Source organism: Syngnathus typhle, linkage group LG5, assembly GCF_033458585.1.
Source record: "Syngnathus typhle isolate RoL2023-S1 ecotype Sweden linkage group LG5, RoL_Styp_1.0, whole genome shotgun sequence".
In the NCBI taxonomy this organism is placed as follows: Eukaryota; Metazoa; Chordata; class Actinopteri; order Syngnathiformes; family Syngnathidae; genus Syngnathus; species Syngnathus typhle.
Window position 1 is genome coordinate 9,949,922 of NC_083742.1, and position 24,802 is coordinate 9,974,723.

General features: G+C 41.2%; 1 protein-coding gene across 2 annotated transcripts; it reads left to right on the forward strand.

Moving 5' to 3' along the window:
* The first annotated feature begins 78 nt into the window (after positions 1 to 78).
* On the forward strand, positions 79 to 24,405 carry dtx1 (deltex 1, E3 ubiquitin ligase). 2 transcript variants are annotated; one of them, XM_061278739.1, is made up of 9 exons: positions 79 to 362; positions 12,159 to 12,873; positions 16,655 to 16,716; positions 16,837 to 16,998; positions 18,052 to 18,113; positions 18,215 to 18,373; positions 19,003 to 19,164; positions 19,824 to 19,913; positions 20,143 to 24,405. In XM_061278739.1, exons 1-9 carry the CDS (start codon positions 104 to 106, stop codon positions 20,365 to 20,367), a joined length of 1,896 nt encoding a protein of 631 aa, XP_061134723.1. In that variant the 5' UTR covers positions 79 to 103; the 3' UTR covers positions 20,368 to 24,405. The 2 variants fall into 2 exon arrangements, with proteins under 2 accessions (XP_061134723.1, XP_061134724.1); XM_061278740.1 differs by having other exon boundaries at positions 16,867 to 16,998.
* The last annotated feature ends 397 nt before the right edge of the window (positions 24,406 to 24,802 follow it).

Consider the following 24,802-nt stretch of genomic DNA (forward strand, 5'->3'; position numbering starts at 1 on the left):
ACTGAAGTTGCTGAGCTAAGCTGGTTCCAGTGTAGCGCTGATGACAATGTTCCGGAGTAATATTTGACTGACAGGTGGTTCTCTGTCTAACCTGCGAGGGACAATGGCTCGCCCTGGGCCAGGCTTGCTGCTTCCCGCAAATGTACTGGGTTACCCTCCCCAGAATCTGGCCAGAGTGGTGGTCTGGGAGTGGATGAATGAACATGGGCGCTGGAGACCCTACAGTGCAGCGGTGTGCCACCATATTGAGAACATCCTGAAGGGCGATGCCCGAGGAACTGTAGTTTTAGGACAGGTAGATGGCCAGCTATCTCCTTACATCATTGATTTGCAGTCGATGCATCAGTTTCGACAGGACACAGGTAAGCGAGTCGTCAGTTTCACGAAGGTTGTGGAGAACATCCAATTGTTGCTTCTGTATAGCATCTAAAAATACATACTGCTCTGGATGGAAACAAATTGAGTGGACTTTTTTTTAGGTATTTTGATCAATGGTATTTGTCCGCAAATACATGCCTGAAAAGACGATATGTTCATTTAGTCAACAGTCAAACGTATTCCTATCAAAATCCGAGAAACAGATTTGAGGCTCCAAATGGTGGCATGTCTCAAACAGAAGAAGGGAAGCATCGAAAAAAGTCAAATTGATGGACAATCTCAAGGTCATTTTAGAGACATGCCTACAAACTTTAAAATCAGAAGTGGGGTGTAGTCAAGGGTCTGAACCCACTTTGGGTTTTGACATCACAGATGGGGCAACAATTGTTGACAGAGTATGTGTGTGTATACAAATATTACAGAAAATAAGAATATACAAATATGTTATTACAGAAAGTATAAGGATATAGGTAAAGTACATACATGCAACCAAAATTCAGAGATTAAGTTAAATACTGCTGAATGGATACAATTCACAGTTACTCACTTTATATATTTGTTGTGTTTTCCATTATCCCACTCGAGGATAGTGTGGCCCATACACAATTGTTAAAATATGATGTACCGCTATAATTAGGGAAATCGTGCTTCCTTTGCAAATAATGTCATATCATCTCTCTATGGGACTGATTAAAACCAAGCCTTGATGTGTTCGCCGCACAAGTCTTATGTAACGTTCAAGGGAACGAACCAAAGTCGTCAGTATCTCGGGCTGCTTCGAGACTTCTGCGTTAGGAGCGTCCAAACGTTGTGAGATGCCCAGATGAAAAGGTGCTGCAATCATTTATTCATTCATAAGTGTCACCGGCATGAAGGTGACCTTGTCGCTGGTGAGACTCATTCATCAACTAAACGGGGCCTGTGGCTCGGAGCAAAGGTCTCTTTTCTGGATGTCAGATCCATGTGATGAGTTTAAAGTAGAATCCCATTTGAAATATACAGCACACTTGCTGAGTCGTTTTACCGCGTCCCTTTTAATATGTGGTATGCGGCGCCATTTGGAAGGCAGCAGAGCATGCCATTTAAGAGAGTGAGCCATTGCTCTGATGACATCAACAAAGTTTCAGCTTTGACATATAACCCATGATAAAAATATACCACATGCCACTTCAAAGCAAAATCAAGTCGGGCCAATCTTTGTTTTGTTCTGTGTAATTTTCACAGATGAGAGATGCCCTTTTTAAATGTGGCCAGATGTTTTTGTTTGGTTTTGGGTTTTGCTCTACTCTGCTGAAGCTGCGTTCGTTCTCACCAGCCAGTCGCCCTGCGCGCGAGTTGATTTTGCTGTTGGCCCAAGATACTGTCGTACATTCGGAAGATATTCCCACCATGTTCATATCGTAAATCACTTTGTGGGGTATACTGTAAGTGTCGCTGCAGGAAACGGTCCTATCAACTTGGGGGGGTGGGAAAGGAAAACTTTCAGCGATAATATAAAGATGTTACATAACAGAGCGATACAAAGTCGCATCCAAGGTGACCTCATGTGCATTGATCTGTATTATGTAATTGTGCTTCAATTTGTGTATGCTCACCAGCCACATTAGATACAACTGCAAACAAGCCCTATATCAATTTGTCTTCAGAAAGATCATTCTCACAGAAGAATTCTGCAAACGTTTTACTACCTGTCTGAGAAGTTGTCAATCAAAACAGATCACTTTTATGTTTTGACAAATATGTTGACACACTTGTAGTGGAGTGTATTAGGTACCGTATTTTCCGGACTATAAGGCGCACCTAAAAACCTAAAATTTTCTCAAAAGCCGGCAGTGCGCCTTATAGTCCGGTGCGCCTTATATATGGACTAAATTCCTAAATTTAAACTAACCCGAAGCACTGTGTCGTAAAAGCAATCATAAGTGGCCTGCTGAAGACTATGAATCATGAATCAATAAGACTATGGATCATTATTTTGTGATTATAAAGTAATTTGATGTGTCTGAAGTTGAAATGAAAAAGATAAAATGGAGAAGGATTTGGTTTGGATTAAAAATCTGACATGATGCATTAATGGTGCACTTTATAGTCCGGTGCGCCTTATAGTCCGGAAAATACAGCACTAAAGGCGCTTCAAAGTGTCCTTTGAGGCTATATATGCATTATTCTGGCACAAAACAGGACTCCAAAATCACTGTAACTGTTACAGTGTAACACCATCAGCTGTGTTGATAGTTGTCAACATCCTTTGTGCTTGTGTGTGTTTTCCCTCTGATGGGTTTTTGCGCAGACTATAAATTCCACTCCATGACATTGAATGATTGCTAATACGAAAAGAGTATCTCTAAACTGTCGAGTGTTTGTAGTAGCACGGTACAATTCTTTTCTGGCACCTTTGAAACATTTTGTATTTATGTCTCATGTTAAACATATCCCTGTTTTTATTTGAAATAGGGAGCATTCATGACTGTCAGGTGGTCTGTGTAGACAAGGTTAATGACTAGCGTAGGCGCTAAAGTACTAGACATGTGTCTGTGTTGCCTGCAAGATGTGCCCAGCCGCCATTTGTCAGAGATGTGCAAGGCACCGAGGCCTGACGTTTATCGCTCCTTGTTGTGATGTTGTGTGTGTTACCTTCCCCCACGGCTGGTATAAACCTGTCACACGGGGGCCTGACGGTCAGCAGCCTGCTCACCTGATCCCATCTCCTCTTTGTTCTCATTGTGTACACGCCACCTATGTCTTACAAATGGATGAGCCAGAGAACGACCGCAGCAATTGATTCCAGCTCCAGCGTGTAAAGCATGTTGGTTGGAAAATGGACTGGATTGAATGTATGCTACTCTTGCGGCTCTGGAGGTCAAAGCTGCAGCCACTTGCTGTGGTAGGCATGTTGAGTATCCCAATAAAGAAACTGTTTTGTAATGGGAGAGAGAGGAACGTCAAGGTTGTGTCTTTAGGTGGGTTCTTCTGTAGAGCCCCCGCCCCCGGACTCACCAGTGGTTTTTAAATGAACTCCTGAGGGTTTTAGAAAACAGTTTCTCAAAGTAATGTGGTGGTAGCTATGATAATCTGACAACATCCGCCAGCAAAGCGTGCGTCACAAATGTTGTGGTTCGGTGGCGTTTTTCCTCTGAGAATAATCTGAAATAATATTAAGGCTGCAACAAATGATTTCCTTCAGTCAATTTTATTCAGTCTGAATTGGATTTTGAAAAATTAAAACAATCTATATTTCAATCCTGTCTGAAAAAACATTTCAAACTGACAAAAAATGCACCAACAAAATTATTCATAATGTGTCAGAACTTCTGTTCGTGGTTTTGTCAAAGGAAAAGCAAATGTTTCATTTTTGAATAAGATAATTAGTCTGCTTTTATGGAGACTAACAGAACTTGCATCACATTTACTGCTGAAATTCTGACCATTGTGACATTTTTTAAATGATTAATCAATTATCAAAAATATACATCTATTATTTTAAGCTGAAATTCTGACCATTAATCAAATATCAAAAATATATATCCATATCAAGCTTCTCATGACCAAGACTTGCGCTAGTGTTTCACATTACAGTACAGTTGATGTGTAATTTTATGCATAGCGTGGATGGATATCTGGCAGAAGGCAGTTGATTTGGCTCACAGCCAAGCAAAATTGATCTGTTCTGTTCCCTAGGGGGTTGTTTGAACCTCTAAACACTGGAGTAGACTGACCCCCTTTCTCGATACCCACTCCCACCTGCAAAACACACAAGCTTATCTGCCACATCCATCATGTAGCCACTCTTGCGGTGTCTAGTTCACGTTCAGTTACTGTGCTGCGTTTGTTTCCTGACTTTGTTTTTGCCGTGATGCAGTAGTGACACAGACAAGCAAGTGTGCACTCAGGAATGACTGCTAAATTGTCAAGGTGGAGCTGGGGGTAAAAAAAAAGGGTGCTGGTGTTTTAAGGCTCTCTGATGCAATTATGTGTTGGCAGAAGGGTTCGGGTGATGAAAAGTTTCCCCAGAAGGACGTTCTGACACCGCACACAGGCAACTGGACCTGTCATAAAAATAGCCTGCACAAAATATATTAGATCACAAACATATAGCTCCTGCCAAGATGAAAGTTGAACTTGACAATGTTATGAGGTCAATGTCTTTTTCTTTCTATGTGCCATTAAAATAGAGGCTAAATGAAAGTTGTAGCTATATCCCCAGTGTGTCTACTTGACTTTTTTTTTTTTCAACAGGACTGTATAATGACTTGGTGTCCTTTTTTTTTGTGTGTGTGTGTGAAAGATTCCCTCAAGATGATGGAATAGGATTTAATGTTTTGTTCCTTGTCCAACACTTTTTTTTCTTCCCCTTTTTGTTAAAGAAAGGCTTTGCAGAGAGAAATTCGTTTTTGGTTCTCTATTCCAAATTTTTTGCAGAAGTACTGATTGAAGAAGAGTAAATATATACAAATACAGCCTTGAGGAAGGCACTTGATGTACTGTGGCTCGGACGCACACGAGCATCTGCACTCCTCACTCACCCTCACTCGTATTTATAAATAATGTGTGGGGGGAAAAAAGTGCAGCTTGAGCTCCCACGTCAGGTATCTCTTTGCAGATGGCACATTCTATGAACAATAGGAAGAGAGAGGATTTCCCAGTTGCGCAGAAAAGGAGTTCTAGTACCTATGAGATAAGGAAGAGGTATCTGCATACATTGCTCCGGCTTTCAACACTGATCTATGAATATGGATTATGTAGTTGATGCTTTAGCTGGCTCAATGTTAACTAAAGCTTTTCAGGAATCATGTTAGTGATAAAAAAAATATATATATATTGTACTGCATAAACAGTAAATGACAATGAGGTTGGGTCTCTTGCCTGTAATTAGACCAATTAATCTTGGTTGTAAATTTTTAGTTAGGTTGTCTGCTGTCGTATTTAGAGTGTGTTGCAACATGACCTTACATTAAGTTTAAAGGCAAGTCCAAACTTGAAATGTTGAAAAATGTTCTGTTTAAGATTGTGTTTGTGGAATATGATGAGCAGAATCCATCAATTCAATCCAGCAAAAAGTACAATATCAGGGGCCTGCATGTATCAGCGCCATGTGTGTTGGAAGCAAAAGAATGAGCAAAGCAACTTTGATGCCCCCTGTTTGTAAACTTTTATTAATTGACCACACAAATCACTGTGAATACGTACACTGTTGTGGTTAACGTTATCCAGTGTGCAAGTTGTGGTGCACTGCATTGAAGTCAAGGCCTTGAACAGAATTTACGTGATGCCAAGCCAAGGAAATGCCAAAGTCACTGTAGCCCAAAGCAGCTGGCTGGATTCCACTTGGATGTCAACAGAACACGCCACGGACAAGGTGAGAAGAGAAGAGGAACAGAGTGAGAGGTGGAGCGTTTTCCTTATGGAAAGCGACAGTCCAGCAGGAGGGAGGCATAATGCCGCTCTCAAGCTGTGCACGTTTTCTTGTCTCCTGTTAAGCGACCATTCACTCGCAGCTTTTTAAAATGGTCTCATTTTAACATCTTAGTTTTCCAAGTGATGGAATGTCCGGTAGTTCAATAGAGTCTCTTGGAAACCTTTCTTTCCACGTTTGTTTGGCATTTAGTGACTCAATTCTGCATCTTTTCACGTCTGCTATGAACTTGAGTTTCACATTCTCTGATTTTATAAGACCAAAAGCTCAATTCAGATAAACGACCTATGAGTTTGGTCTGACGTTCTGCAAAAAGCGTCATTTAACTGAAACCAGAGCCAAACTGACGTAAGAACCAAAAGCACATCACATTTGGGTTTGATCTCACTGGTGCACTTTTGAGCCATGACTGTGCAGCGACAGCATGATAAATTGTTGAATCCAAAATGAAAGCCCAAGGTGCTTTTGAGAAAGTGTCGTTGTCCTAGTGTGAGCTCTTGCAGTGGGCATTTCACACTTGCACATGACAATTTGTGTGCACTGTGCCACATTGTTGGCACACAAAACAATGGAATGCTTATTGTGTGAAGGCGATGGCCTTCACACATATGTTATTGGCCAATGATATTCCAGCCAACAGCGACATTATCAGTTTGAGTGAGCATGGCATTGTGCGATCAACATGCTTTACTTTAAATCACATGATGCTTCTTTCACACATAACTTCCCCCATGCAAAAGCAGCTTAGCTGGGAGAGCGCTTGGGTGAATAGCATTGTAGGGAAGGCCGTCAAGTTGCATGATTGATTGCAAAGATTTAACACCTTCCACTCATAATTAATGTAAACTGTGAATTATTAGTACCCTTTTTTCTGAGAGTGCAAGTACCTACGAGTAGTCATATCTAAGGGCTTGAGTTCTATAGGTTGAAAGTATTAGTTTTGGTTAGGGGTTTGTTTTGGATATTTTTGTGTACCTCCCAGACTATAATCTGGTTTCATAAAACAGAATGTGCAGCGTTTACACATGTTACATGGGTAATTAACTCTTTCAGAACATCTTCTTTGAATGTAATTATTTATTCTTTCAATCATATAACATGTTTGCAAGGTCATTTCATGACCACAACTGCATGAGCTGTTTCTCAACAGCTCCTCTGACACAATAGGTCTATAAGTCAACTTTGTGCTGATTAGGCAGGCTACGACACTGGTATGCAATGTCGTTCCTGTGTGTGAGCCCTGACTTGAAATATGGTGTTGTCACATGCGGGCAACAACTGCAGCGAAATTGCCTCAAGTGTATGTGCAGGAGTGTGTGTGTGTGTATGTATTGAATAGATTTGAAGATTAGTCATAATGGGCGGTCGTGATGTTCACATTGGGAAAAGATCTGGGAATTTATTATTTCAGAAATACCCATAATACTAAAAATGTTATTTTGAGTTTCCTAACACAGTCCTTGATTTATCGTCCCCTACCCCTCCCTGTATAAATATTCAAAATTCTTGTTTACTCTTGTTTCTCTATCTGGCAGTGCTGCTTTCAAACTGGACTGATTAAAGAATTACAGAACTCTGGAATAAATTGACTGGTGTGTGACACGAATATGGTTTGAGAATATGGAAGCCTCATTAAGGCACTGTGGAAAGGCAAAGAGATTAAAAAAACAATTTCAAATGTCTCTTTTACATATGGTTGAGTGTGTAGAAATCAGTCAGTATGCCAATATCTCGCTCATGTGTCCTGTGCATAGGAAGATTTTCATAGACTTCGCTTTATATTATGTCAAAGCAAAGCACATGTCGTGCTTTCTGCAACTTGCACCTCTTTTTTTTCTTCCCTTTCGCTCTCTTTTGCAGCATTCATCCATATACACACAGGTAGACCAGCACATGTCCATGAGCCTTGTTGTCATTCCCGCACACGGTGAGTCAGCAAGTGGCGAGGTCAGTTACGAAATTCTGAGATTCTGATGATTATTGCAGGGTTTGATGCTTAGCTGCTCTACTGGCGCGTGGACCAACTGCAAAATATTTGTCTAGTTGTTGTTTTACAGCGGTACTTGTAAATACATTGCATGTAACTTGTCTGCTCCTTTGGTTTGGGTGAGCCAAGGCAGATTTTTACTGCAGTTTGCTAAGGCACGTCAATCCAACATCCTTTACAGAAAGTATCGAGACAAATATAAATGCAAATTTAATGGAACATTAAAATAGAAAAAAATAACGTTGATTGAAACCAACATACCAAACCAAACAAAAAGGATTAAAGGTGATATGAAACATTTAAGTTAAAAAAAATATACATGACAGGTTTGTAGGTTTAAATTTGAATTTGAGTTTTTCTTCTTTGGTTTGGCTCACTTTGTGAAACAGAAATGGCATTCTTAAAAATAAATATATTTGGACAATCAATCTTATAGTTCTACGCAACAATACAGCTCATCTCTCTCCGAAAATTGTTCATATAGACTATTTTTACATGCACTCAATAATGCAAAAACTCAAATTTTGGCAGTATCCAAGTTTCAGAACGGCACATGAACACACGCTTAACCGCTCTAGTTTGTGATTCTAAAAAAAAACAAAAGACCCCTTGGGTTACCTCTTTTTTTCTTTTTTTTTTACGCAAACATCTGGTCATATAAACGAGATTGGATTACCCAAACCAACAGAGGAAAAACTGTAATGGAAGGCAAGTTTTCAAGTCTTGATTTAAAAAAAGGCAGAGTCTCAGCAAGTCTGTCATCTTCTGGGATTTCGTCCCAGATATTTGGTGCATAAAAACAGATTGCTAGCTCTCTCTTTTAGTAGTAAGCAGGGGACAAAAAGCAGACCTGTCCCAGAGAACATGGGGGTGTCTCAGAGTTGAAAGAACTGAGGATGTCTTCAGTTTACCAAGTAGTTGAGCCTCTTTTCTCCTGATTTTCTGGTAGCAGACTCCTTTCTATTGCAGTGTTCACTTTACAGGTTTAAGCCAAAGAACCCCCCCCCCCCTTTTTTTTTTTTTTTTATTCTTCGCTGGCAAAAATCCTCCACCATTCATACCTCCTCCAGTATTCTTCCCCCCTCCAACTCCTCCCTGTCATCCTTTTTTTTCCTTCCAGCTCTTTTGGTTTTGTGTATTTTCTTACCATCTTCCTCTCTTTCTTACTCTTTCTGTAAACCATAACTAAGGCTTTGGCTTGGTACATCCATCGTGTTTGCCAATAAAGACCAAATGACGCTTTTGGGAATCCAAGTGGCAGCTCACACAGCAGTACATTGTAAAGGGCTGCAAATGAATGTGTCATATCAGCATGGAAAATGTGCTTTAATGTGTGACTGTAAGAGAAGAGGAGGAGAGCTGTGATATCGAAACCTACAATGCTGTTAAAGCAGCTTAATCCCGACTGTCATCCTCATTATTATAGTCTCTCATCTCAGGTTGGTTGTTAATGAGCAGCTAAGGGCTCTCGCAGAACACTTTGCACAGGTACGATGATGGCAGCCTTTGAGCAGAGACCTTAACAGTGAGTGGTGCATGCATTGAATAAAACTGCCCCCTCCCAACCATGATTTTCTGATTTGTTTGGGCCTGATGTTTTCTCGCAGTATGCGTGTAATGTGTTTTTAAGCATCATTCTGTTTCTTCGTCTTTTCTTCCATCTTGGATTAATATGTTTGCTGTGTTTTTTGGAAAGTGCTGTTTTTCTCCCTCTCACCTTGCTGCACAGTTTTCTGTATGTGATGGGATAGAGGCAGGCAAAACTGATGAAGTGAAAAAGAAATCTGCCAATAGCAGATAACATTTCGCTTCTATTGTTGCTTTAAATACAGATCCAGATGTCACGTAACTTGTTTACGCTGCATTGCTGGCAGGATAGTAAAATTGATTTACAATGGAGATCAGTGATAAAATTAGCGTTTATCAGTGACTGTGTGTCATTGAGGGATTAAATCAGTCAATCTGACCATTACAAGGCTTTTGTTTACGGTAACACTCCTCATAATCCTCCTGGTGCATGCTGGAAAAAGAGCAACTCAGTAGAATGCATCCAGGCGACAACATGGGCGACCTTGACTGGCTTGCCTGAGCTCATCTGGCGCGATGGAGCCGGCACACACCCATTTGTCATTTAGGGCTAGTAGTAGCAATTAAAAATACATTCAAATAAATTAAAATTGCATTCATTTGTGTGTATTTTATAAAATAGAATGCCTTTATTGTCATTGTTTAAAATTGAGATTAGCAAAATAACCTCACTTTGACTATTTTGTCAAATACACTATAAGACTTCACTTAAACGCTCAATGACACCAACAAGAAGCGAACAAAGCAAGCACAAGCATTCATCCAATTGCTCACAAAAGGCTGCTTGGTGGATTCGCTGAGGCAGACAAGTCCCATCACTCACCAGTCGGGAGGGCGATGGGGTGAAATTAGCATCAAGTTTTTGGTCCTGCCAAAATGACATTGTTTACATTTGGCGCAGTGGATTCAGGGATGCATGACGTCAATGGCCACAACGCACTGGAGTTGTGCCTCAGAGAAAGTTTAAAGATGATGTCATAAAACTTGTGATCGTGGTATTTCTCCGATGCCTTCCCACTCACCCTGTCAGTGAAGGAAAAAGGCTAAACTAGATGATATGGACCAGGATGGAATCCAGTGAGTGGAAAATGTGAGGAATGGCTCAGAAAGACAGTGGTGGTGCATAGCCAAGACAGACTGTGGAAGGGAACACTGCAAAGTTGGCTGCTGGGAGCTTGCTCCGAGAAAAAACAAGTGTTAACGTTCACATGCCGTATACTATCTATGACACTCACCGCCGTGTAGCCGAAGGAACAGCTTCCATTACAACACGGATAAATCTCATGCTCTTTATTGAAAGATTTGTGAGACTGCTTGTTAGAATAAACGTTTTGTTAGATATTATTTTGCTGCTTGCTTACATTCACAGGAGTCTGATAATATGTTGTCTTCGGTACTTTGCTAATTAGAGTTTCTCTAATGCAGAGTAAAAATCTCATTAAAATTTCCATCCAAACATTCTAAAGAATGTGATTTAATAGATTGAATTAGCCCAAAGGGTCTCTCAATGTCAATATGTTAAAATTGTTGTTGTGAAACCCTCGAGTTCCTTCTGAATCTAAATCCTGTTTGACACCCATCAAGATTTGAGGAAGGAAAGCTGTTTTTCTGTTCGAGTTTGACTTCCCTGAGGCACAAAGCAAGCTCTATGGAGGAATGCTTGGTTGCGTTTGATGTTTGAAAGAAGATTATTTCAACCATGTCAACTGTGTAGAACAAAAATGGTAGGGGTTTGTGACCTCTGACCTCTCAAATGCTCTTCTGGATGAATGCATAATAGATCTCACAGTCACACTCCAGAATGTTGTTGGAAGTCTTACTCAAAGTGGAACTTTCAGCTGCAAATTTTATTACGTTTTACATTTTCACTTTCTGTCAGAAGGAATGTGTGTGCCCATGCGTTTGCATAGTGTATTGAAACGGGATGGCATCTGTTTTTAATTCCTGCAGCTGGCTTCTGAGGATAGTCAAGGACACGTTCTACTTGTTCAGCCATTCAGGAGTCACTGAGGTCTTCGGTCACTGCCAGAGGAAAACAAAGCTATTAGAAATGGAAGCACACTTGGCCTCCATCGACAAACAGGCTGCAGGAAGTTTTCCTCCAGCTGAGACCTGGAAGGGCAGCTGAGCTCTCCCTGAACTGCCTTGCCCCTGAGTAGCAGTGGGTTTAGAGTTCCTTTGTGGAGTCTGACAAGACAATACATCACACAACTAGTACTCGCTTGATAGGAAGCTAAAGACAACTGGAGGACGTTGAGGGTAGGGCAGGAAAGATGGCTTCTAAAATCACACAGAACCAGTCAGGAAGTGGACACTTTTGCTCAGTTTCCTGTCAGGAAGGACAATGGAGAAAGTCATGACATGAAAATGTCAACAACTGGTGTTTGAATTTTTGTGTGGACACAACTGAAAATTACTGCAGCAAATCGAGGGCGCTTGACATATATATACTCGGTATATAAAAAATAAAATGTATACAAAAGCGCTGTCAATCATGAAATGTTAGTTCATGCGACAATTACTAATATCGTATTCCTTGAGCCTTGCGGACATTTATCACAAAGTAATCTTCATTAGCAGCCCAAGTTCCTTCCTCAGCATTTATTAATTTCATAATTGGATTAACCTTCGTTTGAATTGAGGTTAAAATAGCAATTACACTTCTTACTAATGGCCTCACTAGCTGTTATGGTCAGTCAAATTTCCATGTCTTCACAGTTTTACATCCTCGACAGCTACACAAAATACCAACTGTGCGTCAATGTCACTCTTAATCCTGTCTTGTATTTTCAGGCACCATGAGACCGGTGCAGAGGAACTTCTATGAACCGTCCTCTGCTCCTGGCAAAGGTGTAGTATGGGAGTGGGAGAATGACAATGGCTCATGGACGCTGTATGATATGGAGATCTGCGTGACCATCCAGAATGCCTACGAGAAGCAGCACCCGTGGCTCGATCTGACTTCTCTAGGCTTCTGTTACCTCATTGACTTTAATAGCATGTCACAAACCAACAAGCAGAGTCAACGCAAGCGGCGGCTTCGGAGACGTATGGATCTTGCATACCCGCTTATCATGGGATCTATCCCCAAGTCGCAGTCTTGGCCTGTGGGCGCCAGCTCCGGGCAGCCCTGCTCGTGCCAGCAATGCATCCTGGTCAACAGTACGAGAGCCGCATCGAATGCAATCCTTGCCTCTCAGCGACGGAAGCTCCACGGAGGGCCCGCAGGCAATACAGGTGCCACAGGAACCCTGACGACAGTGCGGCAGAGCAACACCTTTGCTGGAACCTCTCTTTGGTCTCCAACCTCATCAGTGACCAATAATGTCAGTATAGGAGGCGGGCAAACCAAAGGTGAACAGGTGCAGGTGCCATTGTCCCCAACCAACTTTCCTGTGATGTCATCCCTTGGCCACAACACACTTGGAGTCAATGGACAGAACAACTTGAACAGACCAGGCACTCAGCGCATCTCTGTGGCCACTCCTAGAGGAGCCATTCCACCAGGGTAATGAACTTTTATTGTATTATATAACTGTATTATCAATATTTTTCTCTATACTATTAGGTTACAGTAACATGCTGATGAGTGTTTCTGCAAAAATGCCCTCGAGTCCGACTGGAAAAGTCTCCCATGTGTGTATCTGACATGGTTGCTGCTCAATAATTAGCTTATGTTGGCCCCACAGGCAGGAAGTATCCTGCAACTTTCGCCCTCACTTCTTCTTTGATTCTTCTTTGAACTCGGGCGTCATTATCAGACAGTGCCGTTGCAGCATGGGCTTTGAGAGCATGTGATGTCATAGTCTTTCGGGTTTCATTAGTTGTGCGTTTGTGTTTGTGATGAGGGGATCTAGTATGAGCAGCGGGGTTGTGGTGTAGCTGCGGGCACCTTCTCGCCATGGAGGTCAAGCTCCACAGGGGAAAAATGAATAATGGATCATGGAAAATTAGTGGTTTGACTATAGTGGAGAACACCATTGAGGAAAATCAGGCTTTCTAGTATTTAATTTTTTTATTTTATTTTTTTTATAATCAATTATTCTATCAATTATTCCATCAAATAATTTTGCATGAAAGTTTCCCCATTTACTGCTGTTTAGTTGGTATTGTTTAGTGATTAAAAACTTTTTGGAACCTATTCAGTTGCTGGTATGGTTGTCGTTTTCCATAGTAGAAGCAGACATTTGTAAATGTCTTGTTTTGATTGATCACAAAAGATCATCTGTTTTCGCGAAGGAGGACGCAAATTAATGAATTATTATTTGGACTATTCTAAGGTAAAACCAGCTCCAAACGATTACTGTAATCATAAAATAGTTGTCGATTAATTTGATAATGAATTACTTGTCGATTAATCGATACTTTTGACAGCTACAACTTACTTACTTAAATAACCGTCTTTTGAGCTATTTTTATTCCACTTTGTCATCGCCGCTCATGAGTAGAGAGACTAAGAGAACGCTGCTAAAGAGGCTGAGATGTACAAAGATTGTCAGGCGGGGGTGGCTCAACATACAGGATGCACGTGGTTTACATACCCTCAGCAACATGCTCACTCACGTGTGCACCGACACAAACCTTTCACACAGGCTCATTTGTGGACACCAGAAATCAACATATAATGTGAGACGTCAGATTTGTTTTTGCACACAGCAGAATATAAAAACACAGATACTTGGCACCTCGTTTTGTTTTGTTTTGAGACATTGGTTTACAGTTACATCAGATTGTACTGATATCGCTCCAGCACGCCCGCAACTCTCGTGAGGATAAGTGGTTCAGATAATGGATGGATGGATTGCGCATCATTCTTTTTTTTTTGTGTCGAAAACCTTCTCATAAAAGCGACTGTGTACAAAAGAAATCCAATAATTATTCCCCTAGTTTGCAAGTAACCAAAATGTTAGCAATCTCGCAATGAAATGTGTATGTAAAAAAATCACTGTGAATTAAGATGCTTGTTTGGGGACATTGAGTTGTTTCAAATTGCTACATGTTTATATCCACACCTAGTAGGAGTTTCACAATTCAACAAACTAGTGGAATGGACGTATAAAAAACAGGATCTTTCCGCCTTTCTTTACATGCTGCTCCAAACAACCTATGTAGCCTGTAAAAGATCAATTTGACCACAGCAGTAAAAAGATTCATTGATTGTTTCACATTACTCTTGTTTATCAGCTCCTGTAATCAGACAGGGTCAGAAATTAGACCATTAGATGTGAAATTTATTGCGCTGCCTGAAAGACTTGATATAAGAGGTGTGTCACAATTTCCGGGGCTGGTGTCACAAAATAATATTTCAAAACCAAATTACGAACGAGGATTTTTTTTTTTCTCCACATTCAATGTGGGCCAGATGATAAACTAGCATGTCTACAAATATATTCAACGGCATTTGCTTCATTCAATGCAGGACAAGGGCCAACTGCTTGTGGCTACTTCACCAATGACAACAATCCCGAGAAGAACATCACTATGCTTGAGTTTGACTCATAATGGCCGTCATGACAGATCCCGTAAGATCGCAAAAAAAAATTCTTCCGAGACAAAATGAAGAGGAAGCAGATAGGGAGAAAAATGCATTGAACTCCAGGAAATACATCTTTTGTTGTTAAAATAAAACCCCAGACTAATTTTCTTTGACATACGTATAAAGGCTACGAAATGCCGGCTGTTGGAAATGATAGAACGTACACCTTTCAGAAGGAAGAGACAGATTTGATTTGGCAGAGTGCAAGAGATGTCAAGGTGGTGAGGTTCATCCTCTTTGACTGAATGGGCTCAAATAGGTGTGCTCAGCCAGACAGAAGAAAGGGCCGTTGTTTGGAATAAGACCTCACCAATAACCATTTTGGAATATTTTGTCTATTGAGTTTAGAAGTTGTGAATGTTACCAGTCCAATTTGATTAAAATGGATTAAACTGGTTTCCGTCAACATTCGCAGACCAATGCCGAGGTATGTCTTAAACCTCAGTGCTCAAGGCTCCGCCAGGACAGACAGGATGACGTTCTGCAGAGGTGCACATCTAAACCAAAGAGACAACTGCCAGCGTGCAGTTTTACAAAATGATGAGCTGCAGTTCACTGAGGCTTTGATTTGTGTGAATAAACAGCATAGATAAGTGTTTGCTTGCTTGTTTCAGTTTGGCTCATATTCTTTTTTTATTCAACTCAGTAAGTGTGCAGCTGTTTTATTGCATTGCATATTTATGATGTAATACTCTCTGGGGTTCATTGTGTGATCTTTGTTTCAAGTGGATTGAAATGAAGATGAAAAGCATCCCTAATTAAAGCTCAAAGCTCTCTGCACTGTACCGTATGAAGTTTGTATAGTGCACGTAGAACAATAACACCCTTTTACCTACCCTATTGATGAATTTTGTTTAATTCCTGCCCCCTCAGCAAGCCAAATTGTAAGAGTTTTGATCTGAGTTTGCCCTATACCTGTACTAGACCTTAATTATTTTTTTTCAGTTGAATCTTTGGCCTCAGCACAATTTTGAATACTCATGTTTTGTGAAATGTACATTTGGCCTGTGCACCCATAGGAAGAGAATATGTAGGAAAACATGAGATGATTCCATTCTTTGAAAGTGTTGTCCTTGGAGTCTAGTACTGCTGAGTTAACTGTCTTGCAATTTTGATCAAAGTAAGTAATTAGAAAGGAAGTACAGCAGGCAGCAGGAGTAAGCTGGACTTTGCTGCGCTACAGTTTGTCTATGGGACAGCCTTATTTTCCCCCTTCTGCTGGCACTGAAAGAAATGCTCTTGCAGACTTAGATCAAAGAAGTCATTTGATGCGGATTTGTGAAACGCCTCTGAGCTGCAAGGCCAAAGACCTCAGGGCCCTCTTGGTCAAAGAGCCGAGTCATTTGAAGCGCTATTAGCCTACATTAAGTGGATGAAGTGTGTAGCACCACGTTGGCTGCATGTGACTTATTGGAGGTCATTTTGGGGTCTTTTGTCCATTAATAGATAACGATATAATTGCCTCTTCTCCCGTCACACAAATGGGTTATTGAATATGATCAAACTTGGTGGTTGTGCATTTTTAGCATGTTTAGCAGGTTCACATTGGGTATTAGAGAATTGTTTTTTATTTGTTGGTTTGTTTTAATGTGCAAAATTGGCTTCACAATGGTTGTTCTCATGTGTGCAATGAAATCAATTTTGTCAGCATGGATCAGACCCAGCCATGTGACAAACTGTTTCATTGTATCACAACAACATACTATCACAATACAGGACCTTCTCATTTATTTTTATTTTTTTTACCTTGCAGTGTTCCTGCACTCCCAGTCAAAAACCTGACTGGGTCTGGACCAGTGCATCCAGCGATAGCAGGTTGGATCAACTAAAATGTTTCCTTTGTGGTGAACGTATTAAAATACCACTCACGATTATGTTTTCAATTTTTCTATGTGTGTATTTGTGTTTGTGTGTGTGGTGTTACATACGCATCAGGTATGACCGGTATCCTGATGTGCGCTGTAGGTCTCCCAGTTTGCCTGACCCGAGCCCCCAAGCCCATTCTGCACCCGCCGCACATCAGTAAGAGCGATATGAAGCCTGTGCCGGGAGTCAACGGTACGCGACGCAAGACCAAGAAAAAGCACCTGAGAAAAGGTAAGATGGAAGCAAAAGTGGTAGAACGGCAGGAGGGGAGGAAAATGTGTAAATGACATCAACTGTGAAAATGAATGGATGGACATGCCGGCCAAAGACAGACAGACAAACAGACAGCAGCCAACTGTGGCACTGCTGAGAGCAGTTCACAGGCCATGGCCTGAATGAACACAGGTCGATGGAAGCCACAGAAACTCCGGACCTCCCAAGGGAGTCTTTGTCCTAATTGATCAGTGAGGCTTCCATCCCCATCCCCAGCCTACACTGCAGTTGTCCTCTTACTCAGCCCTTTACAGATCCCATTGTGCTGCACAACTTGTACACCTTTATTACATGCACTACCTTGTGACATGTACTACAACCTTGTGAGGGATTTTTTTTTTTTTTTAACCTGTGTCACTAAGACGATTGCGCCAATACTCAGGCTGTGTGTTGTTATGCAAGCATTGTACATTTTAAACAAACACGGTGTACAGTTTGTGGTTGAGACAATTTAATATGATACACGTTGAGATGTTTCAATTCTCACGACAACTGTACCTGTGTCAAAACACAAGATTACACAGAGGATGATGTGTAGTGCATTGAAAGAAGGCAGCATAGTGGTACATTGTGATACATTTCTTTCTGCCTAGCTGAACCAAATAAACACATTCTGGCGGCAGAATCATTCTGTAGTGGTCTGCTGTGTGGTTATGCTCAGCCATGCTACACTGGTTGCGCACATAAAAGAATTATAATTGCAGTGGTTGAATGATGACTTCAACATGTAGCGTGGAACTTTTAAATGTGAACCTCACTGTGCTCATGCATTAGGCAGGAGTAATATTTTGAGGCTAAAATATAGTTTGCATTATGTCACATAAGACTTGTACAGTATCAAGGCATCAGATTTCATGGGACTTCATCTTCCTCATCGTGAACAGTGATAGCAAAGAAGAGGAACGTAACAACTGATGAAGTGGAAATGGAATTTGCAGAGAATATTCTGTGCACCTTTCTTGTGTGTGTGCGTGTTTTACTTTCTATCATTTATTTGTTTTGTCTCACAAGGGAAAACCCCAGAGGATGTTGTCCGTAGATACACTGACAAAATTAAAGTGGCACCAGATGAGGTAAAAACAGACACACGCACACAGCCTACACAGGTGTTAAAATATGAAGAAAAAAAAGTTCTGGAGCTTGGCGGCTGAAGTGTTGTGTTTGGCTTGTGCAGGACTGTACCATCTGCATGGAGAGGCTGGCCACGGCGTCAGGCTATGAAGGCGTCCTGCAGCACAAAGGCATCAAGCCAGAGTTGGTGGGCAAACTTGGCAAATGCGGCCATATGTACCATCTGCTGTGCCTGGTGGCCATGTACAACAATGGCAATAAGGTGGGTAAAAGCTAGTGAGCCAACCATTATTATGATGTCACTCTCTAGGCTCCAATTGCAAGCTCGCAGTCTTTCTGACTGATTGGGCTGCACGGTACTGGCAGATGATCCAACTTTGCAATTGTTCTACACGGATGGGGATTGCAGAGAGCCTTATCAGATCAATCGCTTATATCTCGAAAGCCCTGCACTGGGACTTGCAGGAAATCATTATGAATTCAGCTCATTTTGGTGCAGTTGCATGAAATATTAACAGTACCCCTGTTTTCTGATGCAGAAGCAGAAAATGCAAGCACGTTCGTTTGTGCGATACCGCTAATTAAAATCGAAACACACATTTTGGACTTACATGATGTTTCATCTTTCCCCTATATTTCTTGTTGCGCAAAGGTGGGATAATAAAGATGAACATCCAAGTGACCGCTCCAAATTGTCCTTAGGTATGATTGTGAGTGTGAATGGTTGTCTATGTGTGACCTGCGATTGGCCGGCGACCAGTTCAGGGGCTTCCTCTCTCACCGTCTTGAATGCTGTATAAGCTCCAATGACTGGCTAATACTTAAAACGTTGAATAGCGACAGTGATCATATTTTCCCACGTACATGATTGCGCTCATTTCTCCCAAGCAGGATGGCAGTCTTCAATGCCCAACATGCAAGACCATCTATGGAGAGAAAACGGGCACTCAGCCTCCCGGGAAGATGGAATACCACGTCATCCCCCACTGCCTACCCGGCTACCCAGACTCCAAGACCATTCGCATCGTCTACGACATTCCTGCCGGTGTCCAGGTCGGAAATGTCCGAGTTCACTAATCCTTCTTGCTTTTTGTGCTCTAATCCACCTTACTGCCGCGGCTTTATCCGCTTAAGTTTGATCATTCTTGTATCAAGGTTGAGCTTTGTAAGTTACTCAGAACACTGTGCTCTTTTCTGTCTTAGGGCTCTAAATCGAAAATGCGATTCAAGTGCTTAATCAAAATCATCGTTTTTTTATAATTTTGATCAATCTAGTACTCATTTATGTTGAATGTAGAATGTTAGGAAAATGGAAGGCAGCCTATTTCGTCCTGACTCTCCAGCGGTGCTATAAATTTTACAATGACCTTTGAGGACAGGCACGATCTCTCCCAATTGCTCGGCTGTCACGTTAGCGCAGCAGCTACATGCGAGATGGACACCTCCAGCTTTCATAGTGAAGCCAGTGTACCTTTATCTTTTTTCTCTTCCACAGTTTTTGACACTGTGCTTACAAATTAATTTGATATTTGATCAACGGGAATCCTAACGAGGAAATCCTCGACGTCAGTTGTCATCAACTGTTTTTTTGTCTCATGGGAAAGGGAGGAGAAAATATATTATTTATTGTTCAGATTTGCAGTGATTTGTGAGCAAACAATTCCATTCTAAATAGAAAAACGGTTGTTTACTGTATGGGCTGTATGTTTCAGACCAACGAGCACCCCAACCCTGGGAAGAAATTCAGCGCAAGAGGGTTCCCTCGGCAGTGTTACCTGCCAGACAACGAAAAGGGCAGGAAGGTGAGCCAGGCCGCAAAATGTATGTCTGTGGAGTTCAAACTTGCCAGAGAGTTATGTGTTGGTCCATCCGCCACAGTAAAACAAAGTTGAAATCTGACATTGCTTAGCCATGCACAGCCCAAATTGATGTGGTAAAAAATAAAGAAAAAAATTCAAAGGGGGGTTGAAAGCCACTCCAACCAATCCTCCTTGGATGAACTCTTCGCGTCACCACTTCTGTAATTTACAGGTTCTCAAGCTGCTGATCACAGCTTGGGACAGACGCCTCATTTTCACCATCGGCACTTCCAGTACCACAGGCGAGTCTGACACGGTGGTGTGGAACGAGATCCACCACAAGACCGAATTCGGCTCCAACCTGACTGGCCACGGCTACCCTGACCCAAATTACTTGGACAACGTCCTGACGGAGCTGTCGGCCCAGGGGGTTGGCGAGGACAACCTGAAGGACTAAGAGCCTGCCGAGCTGGCCGGCAACAACACGGTCCGATGGTCATTTTTCCTAGGAAACCATAATGCCAGATTAAAGTTCATCGTCTTTACTTGCCCTGACTGAGACCCTGAAGTGGTGGCAAGACAAGAGCGATGGAAGCAAAACAATTGGGGTCTTTTTGTTTTTCTTTTGCGTCATGCCCAGAGCATGTATGCGTCTGCAAAGACTTTGAGGCACGCGCTCCGTATCTGCATTGCCAGCAAACGTGTCACCGACCTCTTGTGAGTCAAAGCAAAGCATCTGCACTTGTAGCGCGATAAGAAGGCGTGCGGGGGCCAGATTGCATGGCCCGACCAACGCTGCATAATGAATGTTGAGGGAATTGCTGCAATAAGACGATGCGGTGCCAATGAAGACACATTTTAAAGAAATATATTATATACATCTTCTCCCCGGTTTAGTAAGAAAATCAAATATAGTGAGACTTTTCTGTGATTTTTAAACGAGGTGTGCCCCATCACTCAAGCAAGGGCTAAAGAAAGTATTTTTTAGTGTCATGAAGTAGCTTTTGGGTTAGCAGAATCTCGGAAGGTTTCGCTAATAGACATAGATTACATTGTTAACCTTGTGGGCTGCCGATGAAAGGGGCTGTGAAATACCCCAGCAGACATTTGATTGCTTGCCATGAGATTTTACAGCGTACCCTTGCTACATTCCAAAGCAAAAGTCATTTATTTTGTTGACACTGATAATGCTGACCTCTGTGAACATGAAGGCTCACGCTAGTATGCTCTCATTTGAAGGAAAATGTGGCCTTGGGTCTATCCATCATGCTGCCATGCACGAAGGGGGTGCTGGGGTGTGAGTGAATGCACCGAGTTCCTAAAGATGTCGTCATTTTCCCTCGGAGGAGCCATCGTGTGATTCTTAACCCTCCTGGGAGGTTTTTTTTTTTTTGCCCTGGGCACTGCTTTCCTTCTGTGGGGAGCAGTTAGACATGTTCTCTTCTTGGTTCGTGTCCTCTTCATTAGCAGCAGACATCCTTTCTGGAAACATGCAAATGATGCTTTAACGCAGCTGCAAATGAATCAGAAGTATATCGATTTTTTCCTTGTAAGTTTTTTGCTCTCCCTCCAAGATGTTATGCCCGATGGCTAAAAACATTTTTTGAAGATGCTTGCTTGGGAGCTTCGTTAGTTAGATTTTTTCTACTTGCGGATTAAAGCGAGGTCAGCCAGCACTGACTTCCCACAAAAGCATCTGATCAACTTTAATGAGGTGGGATGTTGATGTAAAGTTGTTGTGGGCCTCATTCCGGGGCGAATCGCAGTCTTCCACGGCAATTTTTGAGGCAGCAGCTCTGCTTAGTAGGTTGATTTTTTGTTTTTCCTTATTTTAAGTCTTAAATGACATTTTAAACGGGGTTTTTTTTTTTTCCTTCAAAAAAATCATCTTGTAGTACTTTGGGGAAACATTATCTACAAATGTTCTATACTCTACAATTCGAGCTCAGTTTGATTGTATGGTTAGTTTTTTTTTATACCCCAAAACACTCACTCATGAACATAGCTATAACAAACGTAGATGTCAAAATGATACATAAAATCTGACCATTATGTCAGTTTGTCAGGGACTGTTTAGGACAATGTTTATGACATGTTAATGGACGTCTAATATAATAAGTAGTGTTAGTGTATGCTACTGTCTGTACCTTCATGTAGAATGTGTATAGTTGACTTGAATAAATATAGTCAATGTATCTTTATCATTAGTGGGGGAGCCTAAAGAGCATGATTGTTGTCATTTTCCCCAAAAGGGTTGTTTCTATGGATGGAATTTAGATAACCTTTCATTAAAATCAAACAATTGGGTCAATACTGACTGCGGATATGTGGAATTGGATTTTTTTTTAAAGGCCCTGAAAAACTTTTTTTTTCTTTTCTTACAACCGTGCTTTGTATTGTGTGATATATGCAAATGAAAAATGTGCAACTTTGTTGCTGTTGCATGCACGCGTGAAGCAGGCCTGCAGCTGCTTCTGGTGCCTCCAAAATCAACACAGCCTGTTGCCAAGTTGTCAAGTTGTGTCAGTGACTACTGCGTTTATTGACGCGGCGTTAGAGTGGCTGGAGGTTACCTTGAGGGGCGGCAAGCCGACAGGGCATTTTGATGGATTTACATAAGTGTTGTTTTGTTTGCTTTTTAAGCAAAACCACTTTTTTTTTTTTGGGTGGTGATCCAGCAGTAGGTAAAAATTGTCTGCTTCTTTGCTGCGGTTCTGACGTATTTATCGTGTTAATAGTTGTTTGACCACCACTTTCATCAAAGTTTATTACTTTTACACGTAGCAGATGTCAACTAATCATGAAACATTCAGGGATTATTATTGCGTGTCTAAGGAAGAATCCTATTCATTTTAGATGATGGTGCTCCATTTCTACAGCCAATATCTTTTAAGTTGAACTTAACTCATCGTTCAAAATATGTTCAGGCAGAAAGCCTATCTTTGTTTTTGTTTTGGTTTTCTCGAGTTTTCTTGCTGTCTTTTTTCAGTCTCAGCGTTCTCCTTGCCCCCATTTACACTGGATGGCAGCTCTTGCCTTTATATGCAAAAATGCATCTGTATGAACAGAACCTTTCTAGCTGAAATGATCAGCTTGATAAAAGTTAACACATTTTTGTCCGAGAAATAATTCATATAGAAGCAATCACGCACAGGATGTTCATCCATTATTTTAAGATGTTTCATCGAAAATATTTTTCAGGGCCTTTGAAATTTTTTTTTCCTTCCTTAATTTATTCCAGTACTCAGTTAACCGAACATGCATGTTCTTGGGATATAAACTGTTACTGTGAGGCAGACATGTTCATAAAATATTCTTTGATTTCATTACAGTTTCAAGTTGTGCTCTTATTCAGGCTGTCTACTTTTCTGCCACCCTCCACAAGGCAAAATAAATTGGAACTATTCAATTTTTGGTCCTCCTTTCACTTTTGGAGGCCTTAGTTAAAAGGATCAGGGAAATGTCTACATTGAGTGAAGTTTAATGAAGTTGAGAAATCCAAGTGTTGAACATTTTGTCGGCCCTTTCGACTTTCAGGTGTGTACAGACTTCTGTGGAAAGGAAAATGCAATGTGGTTTGGTATGCCTGATCGACAGAGATCTTGTTTATGCAATTTACTATTTTTAAGACGTGAAACCTGATTTATTTGTAGCAAAGATGGTGATTCTTTTGAGTTAGTGGTAGTTTTTGTGGGTTGCCTCACTTTTGTCTATAACAAAAGCAGACATATACATAATGGAAAGCATATATTTTTGATGTATTTTCTGATTAAAGATTGTCTTTGCGATAACTATAACATATCCTTTTCCATTTGATTTAAAGTGGAAAGTTATGACGTATCATTGTGCGCAGGATGTAGTATTGACTACTGTAATTGAAAGTCATAATATGTTCAATGCTTATCGTACATTTTTCAACTATACCTTAAACATTTAGTGTGGCTGTATTGTCTGTTGGTATCTCTTTGTCTCTTTGAGTGTGCGTCTTGCAAGACAAAATCATACGCCCACGCTGTCCTTTAAAATGACAGTAACGTTCTTCCCGAGATGCATGTGAGCCTCTCTAATGGCAACGTGTATGAAATCATCAAAAACTCCTCTTTGGAAAGGTCAACCAGATGATGTTGGCATTTTAGCACTGTGCTCTGCATCTTGCCTCAGAACATTTTCATTTTACACGAGTGGATGAGATGGCGTTTGGCTACTTTCGCCTCTTTTTGGATATTTACAACACGCTTAATGTTTTAATTGACATTTACGATTGCTAATCATGTGGTTTGACATCACTTGAGCAGTGTCAACCTTTTTTCTTGTTCAAAAACATAAAAGTGAAATGAGCTTAAAGAGACATCGAGACTATGGTTTAACTACTATAAAGGGCTTTTGAATCAATAATCAGTCTTTATTGAATCGTGTTAACCTTGTTGCATGTTTTCTGTCTTGTGGACAAAAATGGAAAAATAAATGTGCCCTCAGTGGGGGTGATTTTGTTTCACCTTTGTCACCTTCGCTTCTGTGTGTGCGTGCCTGTGTTATTTGTCTTTAGTTTTCTGTGAATGTGCTTTACTGGTCATTTGGAGCCTCTGGCAATTGAACTGTGTGGGTGCTGAGGCCGGTGTGTGCTAAAGGGCATGCTGGGATGGCAGTGTGATCCGTGATGACCCTGCCCCATTCCCTGCGGCACTGACCCAGTAGCTCCCGCTCATTGGTCACATGTCCTGCCTAATGGGAGAAAGAGCAGGGAGACTGCTGCGTAAGTGCAGGTAGGTCAGCTCTCATTAGCATTTAAATAAGGCACAGAGCAGCAGTGGATACAAACAATAAAGTTAATTTAAAATAACTGTTGTGTTATAATGTAATTGCATTTGGTGGTGATTTTATAAAGTCCGTTA

Bases quoted from the DNA above. Each gene is read 5' to 3' on its own strand.
- dtx1 (XM_061278739.1), top strand. From the start codon at position 104: ATGGCTCGCCCTGGGCCAGGCTTGCTGCTTCCCGCAAATGTACTGGGT. The intron at 363-12,158 runs GTAAGCGAGTCG...TTGTATTTTCAG, and splicing joins TCAGTTTCGACAGGACACAG to GCACCATGAGACCGGTGCAG. The intron at 12,874-16,654 runs GTAATGAACTTT...TTTACCTTGCAG, and splicing joins AGAGGAGCCATTCCACCAGG to TGTTCCTGCACTCCCAGTCA.